The 18764-nt window shown below is 38.7% G+C and overlaps 1 protein-coding gene across 2 annotated transcripts in view; it reads left to right on the forward strand.

Annotated features, from left to right (window-relative positions):
• Positions 1-16687, forward strand: part of OLFM3 (olfactomedin 3) — a 202743-nt gene extending 186056 nt beyond the window's left edge. For both annotated transcript variants that reach the window (XM_060774022.2, XM_060774021.2), the window contains exons 5-6: positions 12779-12885; positions 14960-16687. In XM_060774022.2, the coding sequence (XP_060630005.1) occupies positions 12779-12885; positions 14960-15637 (785 nt within the window). In that variant the 3' untranslated portion in view covers positions 15638-16687. The remainder of the gene's footprint in view (positions 1-12778; positions 12886-14959) is intronic.
• The last annotated feature ends 2077 nt before the right edge of the window (positions 16688-18764 follow it).

Raw genomic sequence — 18764 nt, forward strand, 5'->3', positions numbered from 1 at the left:
GCCAGCATATCAGTTTCTACAACCTTTAAAAGCTTCTCTTTTTGATTGTTTCCATGAGGAATTGAGACATCATCCATATTAGTCATACTTAGCCCTTAGGTAACTCCTTATGGGCATCATCTCAGTAGCTCTGAAAGGCAGCTCAGAAAATAGCAGTTTGCCAAAGGACTAGGTTCAACTCCAGGACATGAAAATATTACTTTTAGAGTAACTCCCTTTGCTAGTTGAGATAATTTTGCCAATCTTGGGTGGTCTTCAGATTCAAAGGAGCACTGATCAATGTATCCCCTTCCATGCCATTAGGCCAAGGTGAACTAACCTGTCTGTGGTGACTAATGAGTCCAGCCATATTTTAAATATCCCATTGTGACCGAAAATGGTGCCACATCAGCAACACTATGGGAAATTTTGATTGTGGTAAGATCCAGCACCCTTGCACTATATAGAATTCTATACACAGTGGATGTGAGAGCACACCTATGGATGGGTTTGTGTGTAAGGATGGTTTATGTGTTATATTATAATTTCTAGAATTTCACAGCATGATAGATGGAGGATTTTGGGAGCAACAAAACAGTGCCTCCAAGCTGTTGCTTAGGACAGGTGCCTACAGCGGGTACATGCCAGTTTTAAGTTGGCTGCCCACAGAAGCCAGGGGCTGACACGAGGACTGTGAGGGGCCATTTAGTGCATTCCTGACTGCAGCATTTTGGAGATCCCCATTGGACATTCTGATACTAATTCTTTGGGAGGCACCTCACCCAGAACAGTTCAATTATTTTACCATTTCCACACCAGGAAAACCTGACATTCTTTAGCTCGGTCTCATTTTGAAGTCAGCTCAAATCTCATGTAAGCTGTCAGCTTAACAAAAGATAGAAGTGTTGGTTCCAATTCAGCCAACATCAGTTGAGAGCTGCTCCTATTCAAAGCAATTGCAATTAACTAAGTTGTTCCACTGGCTTCTCTTCTTTCTTTGTTCTAATATTTGTGATTTTTTAAAAGCCTGTACAAATAGAAGCAGCTGTTATACAAAGAGAAGAGCTACAGTTTGGCAGAAACAAGTCCAGCACTCATGAGGAGGGTGACATTGGGAAAACAAGTAAAATGAGGTGGAGGACAAGCTTGGAGAAGTTTTCTTTTTACTCTTGCTCCTTTTATCCCCATAGCAGCTGCTGGATTTTTGGAATTGTAGTCCAAAAAAGTATTCGCTGAAACTCATGCAGATGTGCAACAGACCCCAACCTGCTTTGTTTTTCAACTGCCCTTTGGCCTTTATGTTGCCTTCTGCCTTCCTATAGCAAATCATGAGTTGCATTGACACTAGGCCATCTTTCAGTCTCTCCATATCATTTGCAAACCACCACAACATCAGCCCTTCACCTTTCTTTGTCCCATAGAATAGCAAGAGGTATGCCCCCTTCCTAAGAGAATAGCCACGAGCTTGGAAGCAATGACAGTAATATTTCCATTTCTCAGTATCTACCTTTTGAGGCAGTTGCCTCATTCTGCCAAATGGTAAGACCAGTCCTCTATGTAGGAATACTGTGAAAATAAAGATAGCTATTGGATTGTCCTATCCGGCCAAGGCCAGTATTCACATACAGCACAGCTTTGCAAGGTGGCCTCAACATTACTATCACTATCTCAATGAAATGCAAGTGTTGTTCCAGTTATGCCTGAAAGTTGGTGTAGCTCTTCCATTGAAGGGTTCTCTCAATAGAGAGGGATACATTTTAATTATAATACATCTTGAGGCTTTTCTTCTTCATTTTTCAAAAAGAATGTCCAGTAAATGGCAAAATTATCAAAGTGGTACATCACAATATTTTGAATTCTAATTTTGTGGATACTGGGCTAAGTTTCTATTGTAATGTTATTGTTTTTTAGAATTGTTGGGGGGGGGTCTTAAAATTGTGTCTTCTATTACGAAAACCTAGAGAAGACAGCTTTAACATCAAGATAACAGAGAATTAAAAACACAACCATTTTATTTTGTCCATTATCTTATTACAAAGTCATCTTCTCAATTTTGCTCAGGGCCTCTGGGAACATAAATGTGATTTCTCACTCTGCAAGGTGTTTTAATTCAATGTTGGAAAGACAGTGCCTTTCCATCTTCACCATGTTGAGCTGCAAAAATAAAGAAGTACTTCCTCAATTTTTTTAAGATTGGCTATCCAAATGTTTCATGGGAAGGAGACTTTTTTCTTATTGTTTGTATTATTCCCAAAATTGGGACTCAGGTAGCTTACTTTTTTTAAAAAAAAGTAATACTATATATAGAGTGGGAGGTAACTTTCCTTTTTCTCATAACATACAGGCTGCATTAAGGTGCATTTTTAATAAAAGGAGACAGCAATGTGCATCCACTGTTTTATTTATACCCTACCTTTTCCCCAAACTAGAACTAAAGGAAGCTTGCCAAATAGGCAGCCAATTTTAAAAAAACACATATGACTAAAAATATTCACGAAGTTGAAAATAAAATAGTATTAAATGAATAACAGAATTAAAACCATTTAAAACAGTATTTTAAGAGAACAAATAGAAGCAGAACAACTCCATAAAAAGCCATTTTCTATTAACAACAATAAATTCTCAAAACATGCTGAATTAAACAATTCTGCACCTGCCATGGGAAAAGAAGCAAATACTGATCCATCCTGGTCTCCCTAGGATGTTCAGGGGGTTGGAAGCAGCCACAGAGAAGGTTGTCTTTTGCATTCCCACCAAATGTCCCTGTGAAGGTTGTGGGAACAAAAGAAATGCCTCCTTTGAAGCTTGGGCAGGTTCAGAAGGGAAGGCATAGTCCTTCAGAATGCACCCTGTGTAGGCTTTTATAGATCACTGTCATCACTTGGGATTGTGACCAGAAACAAACTGGCAGCCAGTGTTCCAGAAAAGAGATGTGTGTTTTTGTACCCAGTTAAAAATCTGACTACAACTTGGATCAGCTGAAGTTTCTGAATGCTCTCCAAAGCAGCCCCATACAGAGTGCAATACGGTAATCCAGATGCCATATAGCAACATGGCATATATCAACATGGCCAGTTCCAACATCTCTAGAAATTGGTGCAGTTAGCACACCAACCTTAACTGTGAAAATCTGAGTACAAAGGAGTGGGACTTATCAGTACCACCTCCTGCACTAACAAGGGATGTCTATCCATCACAAAAACTCTGAGTGAAGAAACATCAGCAGCAATAAGGGAGATCGGAGTCAGGGAGAGGTCCTTACCTGACTTCAGTTTTCCAGAGCAGGCCACTTGTCTCCTCAAAAATGGTGGAAAGAAGTAGGAGGAGACAAGCAGGATAACTGTGGACAAGTGGGGGTGGTCAGCAAAGAGTCTCTCCAGGGAGTATCTACCATAATAGAAGAACCAACCAGCTCTGCTCTCCCTTCCAAGGCAGGGTAGTACCATAGAGCCACTGCCACTGCTGCCATTTTCCTGCCCAAGCATTTAAAAAGGCCAGAAGCAATGCCATAGCAGTTAGAGGGATCACATTGACCTGTGTATAATCCACTCGGGGTTTTTTGTGGGGGGGGGGGTCAATTGGGGGCATATTTATTTTCAACTTATACAGTGTTCCCTCACCACTTCGTGGTTCACTAACCGCAGACTCACTGTTTCGCGGCTTTTCAAACAAATTAATTTAAATACGTTGCATACAAGTAGAGGAAGAGAGAGAGAGTACAGCGTCCCTACATTGTGATTTTTCACTTATCGTGTGGTTTCCTGGAACGGAACCCCTGCGATAGGTTAGGAAACACTGTATAATACTTCCTTGATGTAGTCATTTCTGTTCAGGTGTCTATATTGTCAGGAACATATCTTCTTCATTAACTGAAGTATTATGATTGTAACACCCACACTCTTCAAGTTTCTATAAATGTTAGCCTACAGATTTCTCCACTTCACCCTTTCAAATGTACTGAAAAGTTTTTTTTAACTTTAAGTACAGACCTACTTTTCAGCCACATTGATCAACAAGAATGCAATAATGGGCAAAGAAAGCAATTGATGTGGATTAATGGTTGTGTGAGCACTGTGGGAAGCAATCAATCAATCAGGAAGAGTTCCATGATAAGCAGACAAGGGCCTGTATTTTCTTCCAATACTATTCTACCTTGAGCTTACAATTCCTGTCTGATCCATCCATCAATGCAAGAATCTCACTCTGTGTGTTCCCAAGGTCAGTACTTAGTGGGCCAGTTAGTAAGTGTTCTAAGAGTAATTTTCTCTACAACAGTTTTCCACTGGGGCTTTAAGTTCCTTAAAATAGTATAGTCTGATCCATCATGTTCAGCACTCATGGCTGAGACATGCTTCAGGGCCTGCCTTTTCATTCTGAGCTGTTTCCTGCATGCAAATGTAGAGGGGTGCAGCTGTCGGAGCTTGACTGCTACAAAGACTCATTAATCATGTTATTTCCTTTTCTGGTCCCCCCTTCCCATAATATCAAACTAAGCACCTGATAAGAAAGAATCTACCCCCCATTTTGAAAAATATGCAATTGGAGAAGGATACTAGTATTATTTTGCAAGGAATTGGTTTCCCAATCATTTGGTACATCGGCTGGAAAATTCAAGAAATGTGTCTATGGATTTGGATCCAGGCACTATCTTCTGTGAATGGAAAGGAGTGGGATTAAGGAAGGATAATACTTAACTCATGATAGCACTGCTTGCTAACCATTTTTAAGGACCCAAAATTAAATATGACACTCTATTTATTGGTATGACAAAGGGTAGATAAACTCTGGTCTCATTCACAAGACTATCAGAAGCCACCTACTATGTAAACCTATAGGGGCGATAAGAGTGGACAATATTATTGTTTTGGAGGATATTGAAATTTGTAGAGAAAACATATTAATCAAACCCATGAATAATCAAACCCACAAAGGTCAAACCCACAAATGGGGAAAGCTGACTGTAGCCTCATTTTGGAGAAACTTAATGTATGCCATGGTTTCTGGTTAGATGGGGATCGTGGGTGGGGGGTCACACAGTGTGGAAAAATCCTAATATTTACCTATCACTGGAACAGGTTGTGCATCCATTGCTTCTGGGAGATTTTTTTTTAAAATCATGGGCATATAACTTGAGAGGGATTCCCTATACACCATGGTCCCATCAGCACCTGTCATGCCCCTCAGAGAAGGTACTCAGAAGTTCCAGGAAATTTGGGCCGGGGGGGGGGGGGTGATGATATGGTCAAAGATCATCTTCTAATCTCAGGAATAGCTATGAAAGAAGATAAAGCAGGGGAAAACATGTGGGATGAGATCTGTCAAATTCCCTATGTTTAATCGCTTCAGCTATGTGAAGTAAGGGGCGTTCCTGTGGCCGGTCTCCCAAAATCATGATTCATGAGCTTGGCATAGTAACTTTTTAAAGTCAGGTTTTCTCTCAAGTGATGTCTGGTGTAAAACAGCTGCTTGTGTCTACTCTAGAGTATCTGGATTGGAGGGGAAAGTGAAGTTTCCCCATATTTAAGATCATCTGCTTGGGTCTACTGTAGAGTAGAGGGATCGGAGAGCAAAGTCAAGGATCCTATAAGCTTGTTTCTCTAGGCTTTTCCTTTTTAATAATGGAGTGGGTGGGGACTACACTCACTCCATTATTAAATAAATCTGAAAACTGATAATTCCGATAAAAGTGACAAGAAAAGACAATGTGTGAAGAGGAATGAGAAATGGAAGGATGCTCTTCATAATACTATGGATCATAACACCACAGTAATATTACACTCTCCTTCAATCCCAGTGGGATAATCTAATAATCAACTGAATCTTAATCTAATAATCAACTGAAGCTGCTCCAGATCCGTCCACTCAAAGCAGAAGACCAGAATTATTATATCAATATTTCAGACAAGGGTGTTTTTAGCCATTTCAATTTCTTCAACTAATGTCCAGATAAACACCCTGCTCTCTTAATAAAGTCTTCAGTCTGTGGGTAGAGCAAGTTTTTTTGAGAGCTGCATGGCTCCCACAAAAGCAGCCCCACATCATACAGAGTATAGTGGACCTCTGGTGTCGGTCATAGTTTAGTTCCAAGATCTCCTATGGATACCAAAATTCATGGATGCTCAAGTTCCATTATCTAAAATGACGTAGTAAAATGGTATCCCTCATATACAGTGGCAAAATCAAGCCTTGTCTTTTGACTTTTTGAAAATATTGTCCAGCTGTTGAAGGTTGACTCTGTGGATACCGAATCCATGGATATAGAGTGCCAACTATACTACAACACTCATGACACATTATCAATACTGTGGATTGGCCTTTTCCTTTTCCCTTTCATTGACTGCCACTAGAAAGATGGAAAATAGTCCTGTTACATTACATCACATATTTTATAGTAATGAGGCTTCTGGGAAAGGGAGGAGGGAAAATGTACAGCTCTCGTGACACTTAGTTCCAGTCTGTGTCATTCATAGGCTTTAATGTCTATTCAGTATGTACGTATTTGCATTAAATCCATTTTCCCTGGCAATGGATTGAATGCCTTAAGGCAGCTTATCAGAGCATTTGTCCCATTCTGACTGAATGTAATAGGCTCAGATGATACAGTGCTTTCATTACCAGGAACTTAAGAGTAGGAAATGAAATCACAGCTTGGCCAATACAGTCAAATCATGCCGCCCTGCTTGTCTCTAAACTGACCTATTTACTTGCATGTCGGATTTCTAAAGCTAATGTATACTTCTTGGATTTTTCAACATTTATTTGTTTATTTTTATTAATTATTTACATACATAGCCAATGAGTTGAAAGTGCAATAGATGGCTCCCTTCTTCCTCATTTTATTTTAGGGGTGTGATTCTGATGGGGTTTTTTTCCTCAAAGGAAGTTATGAGTATTTGGCAATTTCCTTCTCACTGGGAATCCATTTTCAAAAACCATACTGGTTTATAAGGCTATTTGCAATTTGGGACTTATTCCTTGAAAACTTTATATGTGGTTGTTTTTCTGTGTAAGAAACACAACCACACAATATTCACTCCTGTGCAAAATAAAAGCTAGTTTCTGTGCAGAAAATTCTGTTTTCTATGCTAATCCCCCATGAGCAAAGTTTGCACAGAATAGGACCCCATTTTCTGCAAAGGAAGCAAAACTATCCATCCAAAAAAAGTACAATTCTACATAGAAATATCACTTTCTGGTCGGAAAATACTTCTTTCCTGTATAGAAAATTTCCTGCATGTGGATTTTGTGCAGAATACATCACAAATTCACAAAATCATACCTGTTAAGAATTGTTTTTGTCATAGTTTCTCAACACTTGAAAAAGATCGTTTTGGCTGGTTTGAATATTGTAGAATATTCTTTCTATTCCTATTAATTCTACACCTACCTTTTGAAATAAATCAGGTTGAGGAGAAAAATGACTGACACAAGATCACTCTGTCATTGTCATGGATCATCTTGAACTAACTCAACTCATCACAGCAGAAATGAGGAATTATTATCCTTCTAGATGTTGATGAACTGCTGGTCCCATCATCTCCCAGTATTGATTATGCTGAATAGAGTTAATGGGAATTAAAATTGAAAATCACACACAGTTCCATACTGCTACTTTATACTGTAGACTCACAGCAGCTTTAAAGAAAGTAAAGGCTGTAGTAGTGAGTGTTGTTGTTTTGTGTGAAGCTTTATAATGTCCCCTGAGAAAGATGGTGAATAAATGTTCAAAGCCTTACATTTGAGACACTCTGGGAGAAGGCAAAAGGACACATGATCAAATATAAGCTTCTATTCATGCAGCCCAGTCTAATGCTGTTCTGCACTGAGGTCATGGGTCCTTTTTATCAGAAGCTATCGCTGCATGAGTATTTTGATTAGGGGTTTTATATGCTGTTTTTAACTATATATGTTTTATGTTATTATCATTATTTTGTTTAGAACTGATATGCGTTTTACTGTATTTGTACATTTAATTGCACTACCATGAGCTTTTGCAAGCCACCCTGAGAGATGGTGGCAGGATAGAAATAAAGTTGGTATTATTATTATTATTATTATTATTATTATTATTATTATTGGATGAGGGTACTTTCCAAATGACTATTTTGCAGTCACACACACTCCTACATGAAAAGAGACTTTCTTAATGCTCAAAAATGTCAAAGCAGGGGGAGGGGGGTTGCAAAGGAAACACAATTTTCTGCACAAGTTACTTGCTTCCTTCCTGTGTAGAAAAAAAAATCACGTTACCTGTGCAGGAAGGTTTTGTACCCAAAAGCTCCTGGCCAAGATGTTGCTGCAATGCCATAAGTATAATCCGTCTTCTGATCCATCCCCAGCAACCACTTTGGAATCCAGCCAGCTACACCGACTAAAAGATATCCAAGTTCTGAAGAATGACATGTCCAGCCCCCTCATGCCAGCAAGCTGTGGTATGATGAACAGTGGCAGGAACTTCTGCCACAACTGCTCATTGAGCCATGGCACACCAGAACATGTCACCATTCAGTTCCCCACTCATCATTGGTGTAGAAATCTTTCAGTTAGTGCAGCTGTATGATTATCCAATGGAGCTTGTTAAAGATTAACATGATTCCTGCAATTAGAAGCATCTGCAAAACCCATGTAATTTAATAATTTTGAACCCCAGGATGTTTGTTTCAGCAGCCAAACTAAATAAAGCTCACAGTTTTTCTGTATAGAAATCCACTCTTCATTACCCCCTCTTTTTTCATTCACTTGAGTGTATGGGGGGGCGGGCGCATTTTGTAAATGATATTATAAAGTGGCAGTCTACATATTTTCTACAGATCCACCTTTTTCCTAATTGCATTTTAAATGTATTGTTTCTAATATATATACAATAGCTTTAAAATTAAATTATTATACAATATCTATTTGTAGATGTGCTATATCTCAAAAGTCAGAGCTTAATTGTATTTTGACATGTCTTAGGGGCCAAATATGCCCATGAAATGTGAAAGCCAGTGGATAAGAATATTCCAGTTAATACATCCATGCAAGATCAGGTCAGCTCGCATCAGAATTTGCAAAACAAAGATTTGACAAGCATCCCTAAGTAGTTGTGCTCAGAATTCAATTATTGATCCCAGCTGATGTCTTCCTTCTGTGTCAGATTCATTATTTTTAATGGGGCACCAGTATTTTAAGGAAATGAATGAGATTAATAACCTCTTCAAATGGGCTGCCAGAGTGTATTTATTATTATTTTATTTATTTCCCATACTTGTACCCCATGCTTTTCACCCCAAAGGGGACTCAGGGTGCCCTCACAAACAGCAACAATATGATGCCCAACAGACAAACAGATTCCAAAAAATATCAAATACAATTTAAACCAGCAATAAAACATAAATTGTTAAAACAGCAATTAAAATCACACAAGTTCAAAATCATAATCCAGAATCAGTCCGTTGGTCCATCACTTTAAGACATCTCAAGTATTGCATTGTTATAGTTACTGCTCGAATGCTTGGTCCCATCACTATGCATTGTGATGAATCCGGTGACTATCCACCATCAGAGGATGTGGGGAACTCATTGCCCACACCCTGCATCACCTGACTTAGCTTTAAGCCGATCCAATGGGGAAAAGGGTTGACCATGCAGCTTCTCCTCATTCCTTCTTGTGCAACACAGGAAGCTTCCTGTATTGCCGCAGTAGCAGCATATGCCAGTTCCATGCTAGTTGACTCACCAGAAGTTCCTTTGCATCATGAGATGGGAATCAACAGGATCCATGGGTCAACCAGGGCTGAACCAGCATATGCCATTGAAGTATGCTACCGAATTTTATTTATTTATTTATTTGGGGTTCTTGTACCCCGCCCTTCTCACCCCGAAGGGGACCCAGGGCGGCTTACAGCTGCAAGGCGCACTTAGACGCCTGCTACACAGAATCCATCTGATGAGGTTGTAACATTTGCCAAATTCATAGTGTGGTTAGCTAGCGGCATGAGACAAATCAGGGCATTTCTGCAAGCAAGGAATTTCTGAGTCTCTGCACATAGAAGAGTAGAATTTTAAAAGGATGAGTAATTGCATTAAAGGAACTCAATACTCCTTAAGCATGATATGTTTTGGAATCTAGGATGGATCCACAAACAGAAATGCTCTGGGTTGTTGTAGGTTTTTTCAGGCTATATGGACATGTTCTAGAGGCATTCTCTCCTGACGTTTCGCCTGCATCTACGGCAAGCATCCTCAGAGGTAGTGAGGTTTTAAGTCATTTTGTTTGTCCCAAAAACTTAAAACGAAATATTCTATTGCTGTTATTGCATGCTGAGAAAGAGTGATTTCCCCAAAGTCATCTCATGGGTTTCCAGAAACCAGCAGATATCTCAGCTGTAGCCTCCCAAAGTTCTAAAGGGGAAAGCAATTTAAAATGCAGTGTCATCAGCAGGACAGTCAACACAATTATTCTTTTCATAGGCAATATGCTAGGCAATTTTGTTCCTCTTAGTTCTGTATTAATAGTCGACACTATAGTCAATTCCACATTAATTAAAGTAAATTTGCATTTAAATTTCAGCTTTTCATATATTTTTCAAGCATGAATGGGTTTATTTGAATGAATTTAATATTTAATGGAGTATGGATTTTAATTAATTTCAACTAATGTTAACCAATTTTACATATAGCAGCTAATTTATATCTATTTTATCTTTTAAAAACCTGAAAAATGCTTCCCCATCTTGCAACAGTTGAACACTGATGTAGTAGCTTCCCAATTATGGAGTTATAGAGTCCTCTAATAAAACTCTCATTTCTGAAATCATGCTTGATCTTACATACCCACATATTGTTGTCAGTGTGTGCCTTCAAGTCATATATGATTTATAGTGGCCCTAAGGCAATCCTATCACAGTGTTTTCTTGGCAGGATTTCTTTTAAGGAGGCTTTGTCTTTCTCTGAGGCTGAGAGAGTGTAACTTGCCCAGTAGGTTTCTATGGCTGAGCAGGGATTCAAACCCTGAGCTCTAGAGCTGTAGTCAAGTGCTCAGATATAACAGTATGGTGGCTCTATACCAGAATGTACATCTCCTTTTTCTTTATTTCTTTAAAATAGCTACTGTATTTCCCCAAAAATATCACACTGTTTTATATTTATTTTTTTCTCAAGAAGACACACTACAGCTTATTTTCAGGGGATATCTTATTTTTATTAAGTACTAGCTGACCCCTGCCACATGTTGCTGTGGCTCAGTCTGTGCTTTGTGTGTGTATATATGTGTGTATATATTTGTGTATATGTATGTTTGTATATATGTCTGTGTGTGGTTTTGCACATGCGTTGTAATGTATTTATTATTATTTTTGGACTTTTTAAGTCTCTTCCACTGTGTTTTTCAGTGTTTTTATGAGTGATGGTCACTCATCGGCTTGATAGATGTATTGTGTCCAAATTTTGTGTCAATTTGTCCAGTGGTTTTTGAGCTATGTTAATCCCACAAATGAACTTTACATTTTTATTTATATAGATGATACAATAATCTGCATTTATTCAAATATAGTGCTGAGTAAAACAGCGGCTTTACTTCTTCCCCCTGAGGACACACAATATTTAAAGCAGAGCGTCCTGCTCCTCACTTCACTTAGGAGACTTCCCAGGAGATGGACCGAAGGGAATCAGCACCGCCAACCATGGTCCCATTGAGGCTGGTGACTCACTCTCTCTCTCCCTCACTAGGGGAGGAAGATAAGAAAGAACATAAGGGGAAGGAGGAAAAGGAGGAGGAGGCAGGAAATGACAGGAAGTAAGAGGGAGGGAGTCCCGGACTCACCTCCACTGCCACTGTGGAAAGTTCTTGCATTTCACTTTCTATGTCTTCCTCTATGTTTCAGCTTGTATCACTATGTCTTATATTTGTGGTATGTCTTATCTTTAAGCTATAAAGCTGTATGTGGTGAGAAGTAGCATGATAAAACCACAATGTATAATTAAACATTTTTTTAAAAACACATTAAATGTTATAGTGTAGGAAAAAACTGACAATATTACATTGCAAAATATCTTTTGACTTGTTTCCCAGATTCTCACTGTTCTTGTTTTACTTACTACATGCATGCTACATAACCCATTTAGAATGAACAATGATAAATAGAGGAATAGTTCTCTTTCCCTCACCCCAAACATATTGGGTTTGTATCCTTACAGCTGCTGAGATGACATTTAAAGGTCTGGGCACATGCCTTCAAATTTATTTATTTATTTATTAATGCACTTGTATACCGCTAATATCTCAGCCTAAATCGGCGACTCATTGCGGTTTACAACATTTAAAAACAATATTCAGTTAAAAACATAAAACACATATACAGTACAAATTATTGGGCCACCAATAACAATCCTATGCATCTCATAACTGGAATCGTAATCCAAAATTCATCGTCCGTGTATAACCAATCCTTTAGTCATCACAATTCGAATTACCTGTTGATTTACAATGATTCCATGAATGTCATAGTTTTTCTTAGGCAGGGAATAAGATATAGTTTGTCATTTTCCCCCTCTTAAAAGCAGTCCTTGATATTCCTTAGTGCTTTTCCATCAAAGTCCTAACCAAGCCTGACTCTGCTTAGCTTCCAAGGTCAGGTGGGATCTGGTGCCTTCCCTTTTGTTTAGCTTAGCAAGTGTGTCTTTCTTTTGGATGTGACGAAAAGCAAAAGAACAAGACTGCCATTTTCTGAAGGATTTCCAAGTGTATTTTCACATCTAGAAAAACACTGCCATCAACATACATTATGTCAATTAATTCCCTTTGTTTTTCTAATTTCAGCATGCGGGAAGCTGATGAAAATCACTGGTCCTGTTACTGTCAAGACATCTGGAACCCGGTTTGGTGCTTGGATGACAGATCCATTAGCATCGGAGAAAAACAACCGAGTATGTGGTGTTTATCATTTCTTGCTGGGAGCCAAGCAGGAATTCTCTCCTCTGGTTGATGACTGGAATGCAAACAGAATAAAAAACAGTGTTTTAACAACTGCTTTAAATTAATGAACAAATACAAACAAAATTGATATCAGTATACAGGAAAGTCAGATTTTTGGACTAAATCCTCAATCTCCCAAATGTAATCACCACTATTGGGGAATGCTGGAAACTGTCATCTTAAAAAGTAATGTATCTATATTTGGCAAACGGAGTCAGATCATTCATTTGACTTACAGCTTTATTTACATCAACTAGCCACTTTCCATTTTTCTGCTATTTGAGATCCTTTCACATGAAATGAATTGAGTTTTCTGCAAGCCACACCTGTATAACTCAGCTATTGCTGCCCTTGACTACTAGCTGGAAATAATGAGATCTTTTATCATGCCTTGTTGGGCAGATTAGTTGATTTCTGCATGCCTAGGATATTATTTAAAATTTAAAGAGGTAATCAAAATGATCGGGCAGAATGAGCCCAATCGAATTAGGTTCCAAGCTGAGAAAGAATGGTGAAAATGGTGTGCTACCTTAAGCTTAGTTGGCATGGGTGCTAATAGATTATACCAAATGTTGTATTTTAGATTTAACTGAACTTTCTACAAAAACAATCTTTTGCACAGAAAACTATTTTATGCAAAATTATCATTTTTTGATACAAAGAAAGTTATCTTTGTACAAAAAAAAAACCCCAAGTAGTACAACAATAAATGTGAGTTTTGCATTTTAAAAATGAACATTTCATGCAGAAAACTGGGTATGATGTGCAAAATATTTCTTTTTCTGTACAAACCTGTCTTGGGACAAAAAAACACCTAAGAATTTTTGCACAAATGATTTTTTAAAATACATTCTGAAATGTGAATGTTTTACGTTTTTATAAAAACTATAGAAACCCTTTTAACACTTCTCAACAAGGAGGGGGGAAAGAAATTTCTTGTTCCTGCATGTGAGAAGGAGACCATTTCACACTACACAAGTACAATAAACTCCCCTTTAATTCCCCTAAACTCGATTCGTTTTTAGGGGTTTTTTGCGTTTCAATTTTTAAAAGAATTCCGAATTTTTTCTTTAAAAAAGTTCGAAATTTCGGAAATTACGAAACAATAACGAATCGATTCGTTAATGGCGGACGCAACCGCGCAATACGCTAAAAAAACCTCCAAATGGGACAGGGGGAACTTCTGAAGCTTCCCTCTCGCTCTGTTGTTGACTGTTGGTGTGATAATTATATATTTTTTTCACTGATAAAACAAACAACAACTATAAAACTTGCACCAGACATGCAGAAATAATAACGAAACAATTTCAAAACGATTACGAAACGATTCCGAAACAATTACGAAACGAATTGAAAAATTCGTTTCGATTTTTAGTTGCTCCTGAATGGTTCAATATCGCTTCGTTATAAAAAAAATAACGAATTAATAACGAATTACAAAATTAACGAACGAAACCACCCAGCCCTATTAAATATATCACTTATAATTGTCTAGTATAAAAGTGCCCAAATAATAAATGTGCATTTCCATCCTTAATCTAAACAAAGGTTTCTGCTCAAAGGTTTTATTTTCTTCCCAAGTTTACATAATGAACAAGATTGGTTGGTTTTTATTATTTAAATATGAAAATTATGATAAATTTCTTAGATGGTTCAACATAAAGGCACCAAAACCATGTCAGTAAAGACACATACAAATGAGATCTAAGGACCTCATCACATGGGGAAAAACCCATCTGATGTGGTCGTAAGGCTATAGCTCTGAACTGCTTACATCACTTTCTTATCTGTGGAATGAGAAAGCCTTCTATATAGATGGATAGCTTCCTGTCTTCCATATTCAGCAGCAAGCAAAAGCTCATAACATTTGTTTTTCTTCTGCTGGATTCCAGTAGTTTCTAGATAATTGAGGTGGCATCTGTCTCCTGTTTCCGAGAGGAAGTGGACATTTGCTTAAAACAGTACATTGATTTGCAAATTATGCTTCTTCAGATGTTCACAATCTATTTTTTCCTCTGCTTTCAGGTCTGGTACATGGACAGTTACACCAACAACAAAATAGTCCGTGAATACAAATCAATAGCAGACTTTGTCAGTGGTGCAGAATCAAGGACATACAATCTCCCTTTCAAATGGGCAGGAACCAACCATGTTGTCTACAATGGTTCTCTCTACTTCAACAAATATCAGAGCAACATCATCATCAAGTATAGCTTTGATACTGGGCGGGTGCTTGCTCAACGTAGCCTGGAGTATGCAGGCTTTCACAATGTTTACCCATATACGTGGGGCGGCTTTTCAGATATTGACCTGATGGCGGATGAAATTGGCTTGTGGGCTGTCTACGCAACTAACCAGAATGCTGGAAACATTGTCATCAGTCAACTGAACCAAGACACATTGGAAGTGATGAAAAGCTGGAGTACAGGATATCCAAAGAGAAGTGCTGGGGAATCCTTTATGATATGCGGCACCTTGTATGTCACCAATTCCCACTTAACTGGAGCCAAGGTCTACTACTCATATTCCACAAAAACTTCCACATATGAATACACAGACATACCCTTTCATAATCAATACTTTCATATATCCATGCTCGACTACAATGCCAGAGATAGAGCTCTCTACGCCTGGAATAATGGACACCAAGTCCTCTTCAATGTCACTCTTTTCCACATAATTAAAACAGAAGATGATACATAAACTATGATCTAATGCTAATTCTGGCCACCCAAAAGCAGTGTCATTTGTGCTGAACTCAAAAGCATCCTGCTGGGTTCCTTTTCAGTTCTTTTTCCAGTATGAATTAAGAAAGGAAGTTTTTTCTACAGTATAATGTATTCCAAATATGGTGGAACCTTTCTTTAAAATGACCTGGTTGGAATTACAGGTATCTTTCTTAACTCTACACAAAGCCTGCCATGACTTTGGTATGGAAAGCACTAAAGTTGATTCAGTGGCTAAAGACATTGTTTAACAAAAAAATAAAAGTTTAATGATCTGCCTTATATTAGAGTCAGAGACTAATGGTGGCTTAACTGCATGAATGTCTTTTTCTACCATACATCATTTTTTTAAGAAAAGAAAAACCTGTCTAACAGCTCAACATCAAAATGTATTTGGACAGTAATTTATCAGAATGCACATCCATACTCTTTCGTTTGTGTTTTTCAAAAACACTGTTCCAAAATCAAATAATTAAAAATTTGATTGCTCTCATCGTTAGGAGAAAAAAAAGTAAAATTCCATTGGCTATTGCACAATTTCAGATGCGGTGCTGTACAGTCTGTTTTTAAACCTCTTGCAAGCAATTTCTCAATGATATGTATTTATACCATTGTGTCCACCATTGTGCAATTGTATCTCTTCACTTCTGTGAAAGTCAACTATTTTTTATAAAATATAATTGAAGTTTCACCACAGGTCTGGTTATGGGTTCATTCTGGAATGATGTGGGTAGGAAAATTTCACAATCATTAAGATTTTCACTTCCAGGATGACACAGCTGATAGCTTTCAACTTCTTCTGAGGCCAAGGTTATCTGTAATAATGGATGGTGAGCACTAACTGCTCAGTGTGAACTTGCCACAACATGACATGAAAACCAAAAGGAAGGCTATTCTAAAATGCAAAGTTAGGTTTCAGGACTTTTCTTTGAGTAGTAGAAGTGTTTCTTTGAGTAATAGAAGTGTTTCTCTGAGTATTAGAAGTATTTAGCTATTATCTAATGTCCATAAACATCTTTGCCATAAATCCCCTCAAAGTATGTCTATTCCTTGTCAGTGTCACATTGAAAAGGTTCCAAGTACTTAGTCCAAACAAAAATTGTTGATATGAAAACCATGTACAGGGGTAGACATTTTTAAAATTAGACTTGGTATGGCAAGGGCCTTGATATACAGTTTAGCATATAACATTGGATGGATATAGAGTGGAAGTAGGGGCTGACAAATTTTCAGCTATGTGAAGCCCAGACTGACCTGCTATTCCAACACTATTCTCTGCTCTTTCTCTCCTTTCTTCCTACTATGTGATTTATTTTTCCCTCCAATATATTGTTCTATGTTCCAGCCTAGAGGTGGGAAAATTGTGTTTCATGCACCCTGAAGGTCATTTTTCTAGCTGACATCCCTCCATGCCTCTCTTGTCCACTTCTCTTACTACATGAATGATTATAGTTTTCTGTTCCTAGAGAGCTCCAGAAATGGTGCTTGTCTCCTCAAATAAGGTACAGGGCCTCCTCCAATCTGCCCAGTCCAAAAGCAGGGAAAACACTCTTACTCATCTCTGGGCTTTGAGCAGTCCATGTTGGGTTAACAAGGCAAGAGTGACAAACTTTCTAATTTTACTTGACTAATCCTAACAAAATTTAAACGTCATTGTATTGAGGCAGACATTACAATATGGACACACATCTACAGAGCGGGAAAGTGGGTTTGCAACTGCCTGAACAGTGTAGAAGAACCACAAAAACACAAAATGAAAAGCTCAGGGGAGGGGGAGAGAAAGAAGAGAAATTGAGTTCTTCTGTTGCTTCTCATTCTTTGGGCCCTTCCACACAGCCATATAACCAGAATATCAGGGCAGGTAATCCATAATACCTGCTTTGAACTGGATTATCTGAGTCCACACTGCCATATAAGCCAGTTCAATGTGGGATTTATACAGCTGTGTGGAGGGGGCCTTTTTCTAACTCTCACCTGTCTGTCGACTTATAAACAATCTACAGAAATATCTATACAAATATGGGAACCAATAGGATATCGTGGTTGAATAGGGAACCAAGGCTTTGAGACAACAGGGTCCCACTCCCTGCTCTGCCATGGGCAAGACATGCAACCCTTCACACAGCCCCTGGGGCCTTGTTGCTTCACCGTACAGGACACCTCCCCCATTGTTTGGAGGGGATGGGACAAGGCGCATTGGTGCCCTCTCCCTACCATATGAGGGGTGGGGGTGGCAACATGCATTGCCTTGTTGCCCTTTCCCCCATCATATGGGGAAAGGGCAAAAAATTAAGGTAGGTCCATTGGAGCTACCCCCCAAAAAAAACACTTTCCTCCTCCTCTTTCCTCCTCCTCCTCCTCCTCCTCCTCCTCTTCCTGAGAAATGCTAGGAAATTAAAGTTTGGAGCTGCCAAAACAGCAGCAGCAGCAATGCCCTCCCAGGGCACAGATCCTTTTTCCCCTGCCTCCCTTGTTGCCCACACTGTTTTCCTTGCCACCCAGACCCTTCCCCCTTCACCTACTTTGCTTCCAAAATCCTATTCCCCTCCAACCACTCAGGGAGAGCTTTGATTAGCATAAGGGGGTTGACTGGATGGGCCCTGGGATTGCTCCTATCATTATCATTATTACAAAGTCTGGATGGCCATCTGTTGGGGATGCTTTTATTGTGCTTTTCCTGCGTGGCATCCACTGAAATACTATTCAGTTTATGTTGGTTAATTTCAAATATTGTATTGTTCTTTCTTTCTTTCCTTTTTTTTTCCCCAGGAGAAACGAGATATGTGCAGTGTGCATAGGAATTTGTTCATTTTTTTCCAATTAGTTCACACAAACACTCTCCACCCGTCTGCCTCTGGCCTGGCCCATCTGTCAAATTTTAAAACGCAATGCGGCCCTGTGTCCAAAAGTTTGCCCATGCTTGTGAGACACACACACACATTAAATATAATGTATTGTAATGTAATGTAATATAATAAAAAAACATTTCTTGGGGTTTCACGAGAAACTTTTGCTTCAAAAAAGGCTCCACAACTGAAAAAGTTTGAGAATCCCTGCTCTACTGTGAAGCTTTTTCTCCCATTTCGAGAGCCAAGTTCTCTGTT

Source organism: Anolis sagrei, chromosome 4 (assembly GCF_037176765.1).
Source record: "Anolis sagrei isolate rAnoSag1 chromosome 4, rAnoSag1.mat, whole genome shotgun sequence".
Classification (NCBI taxonomy): domain Eukaryota; kingdom Metazoa; phylum Chordata; class Lepidosauria; order Squamata; family Dactyloidae; genus Anolis; species Anolis sagrei.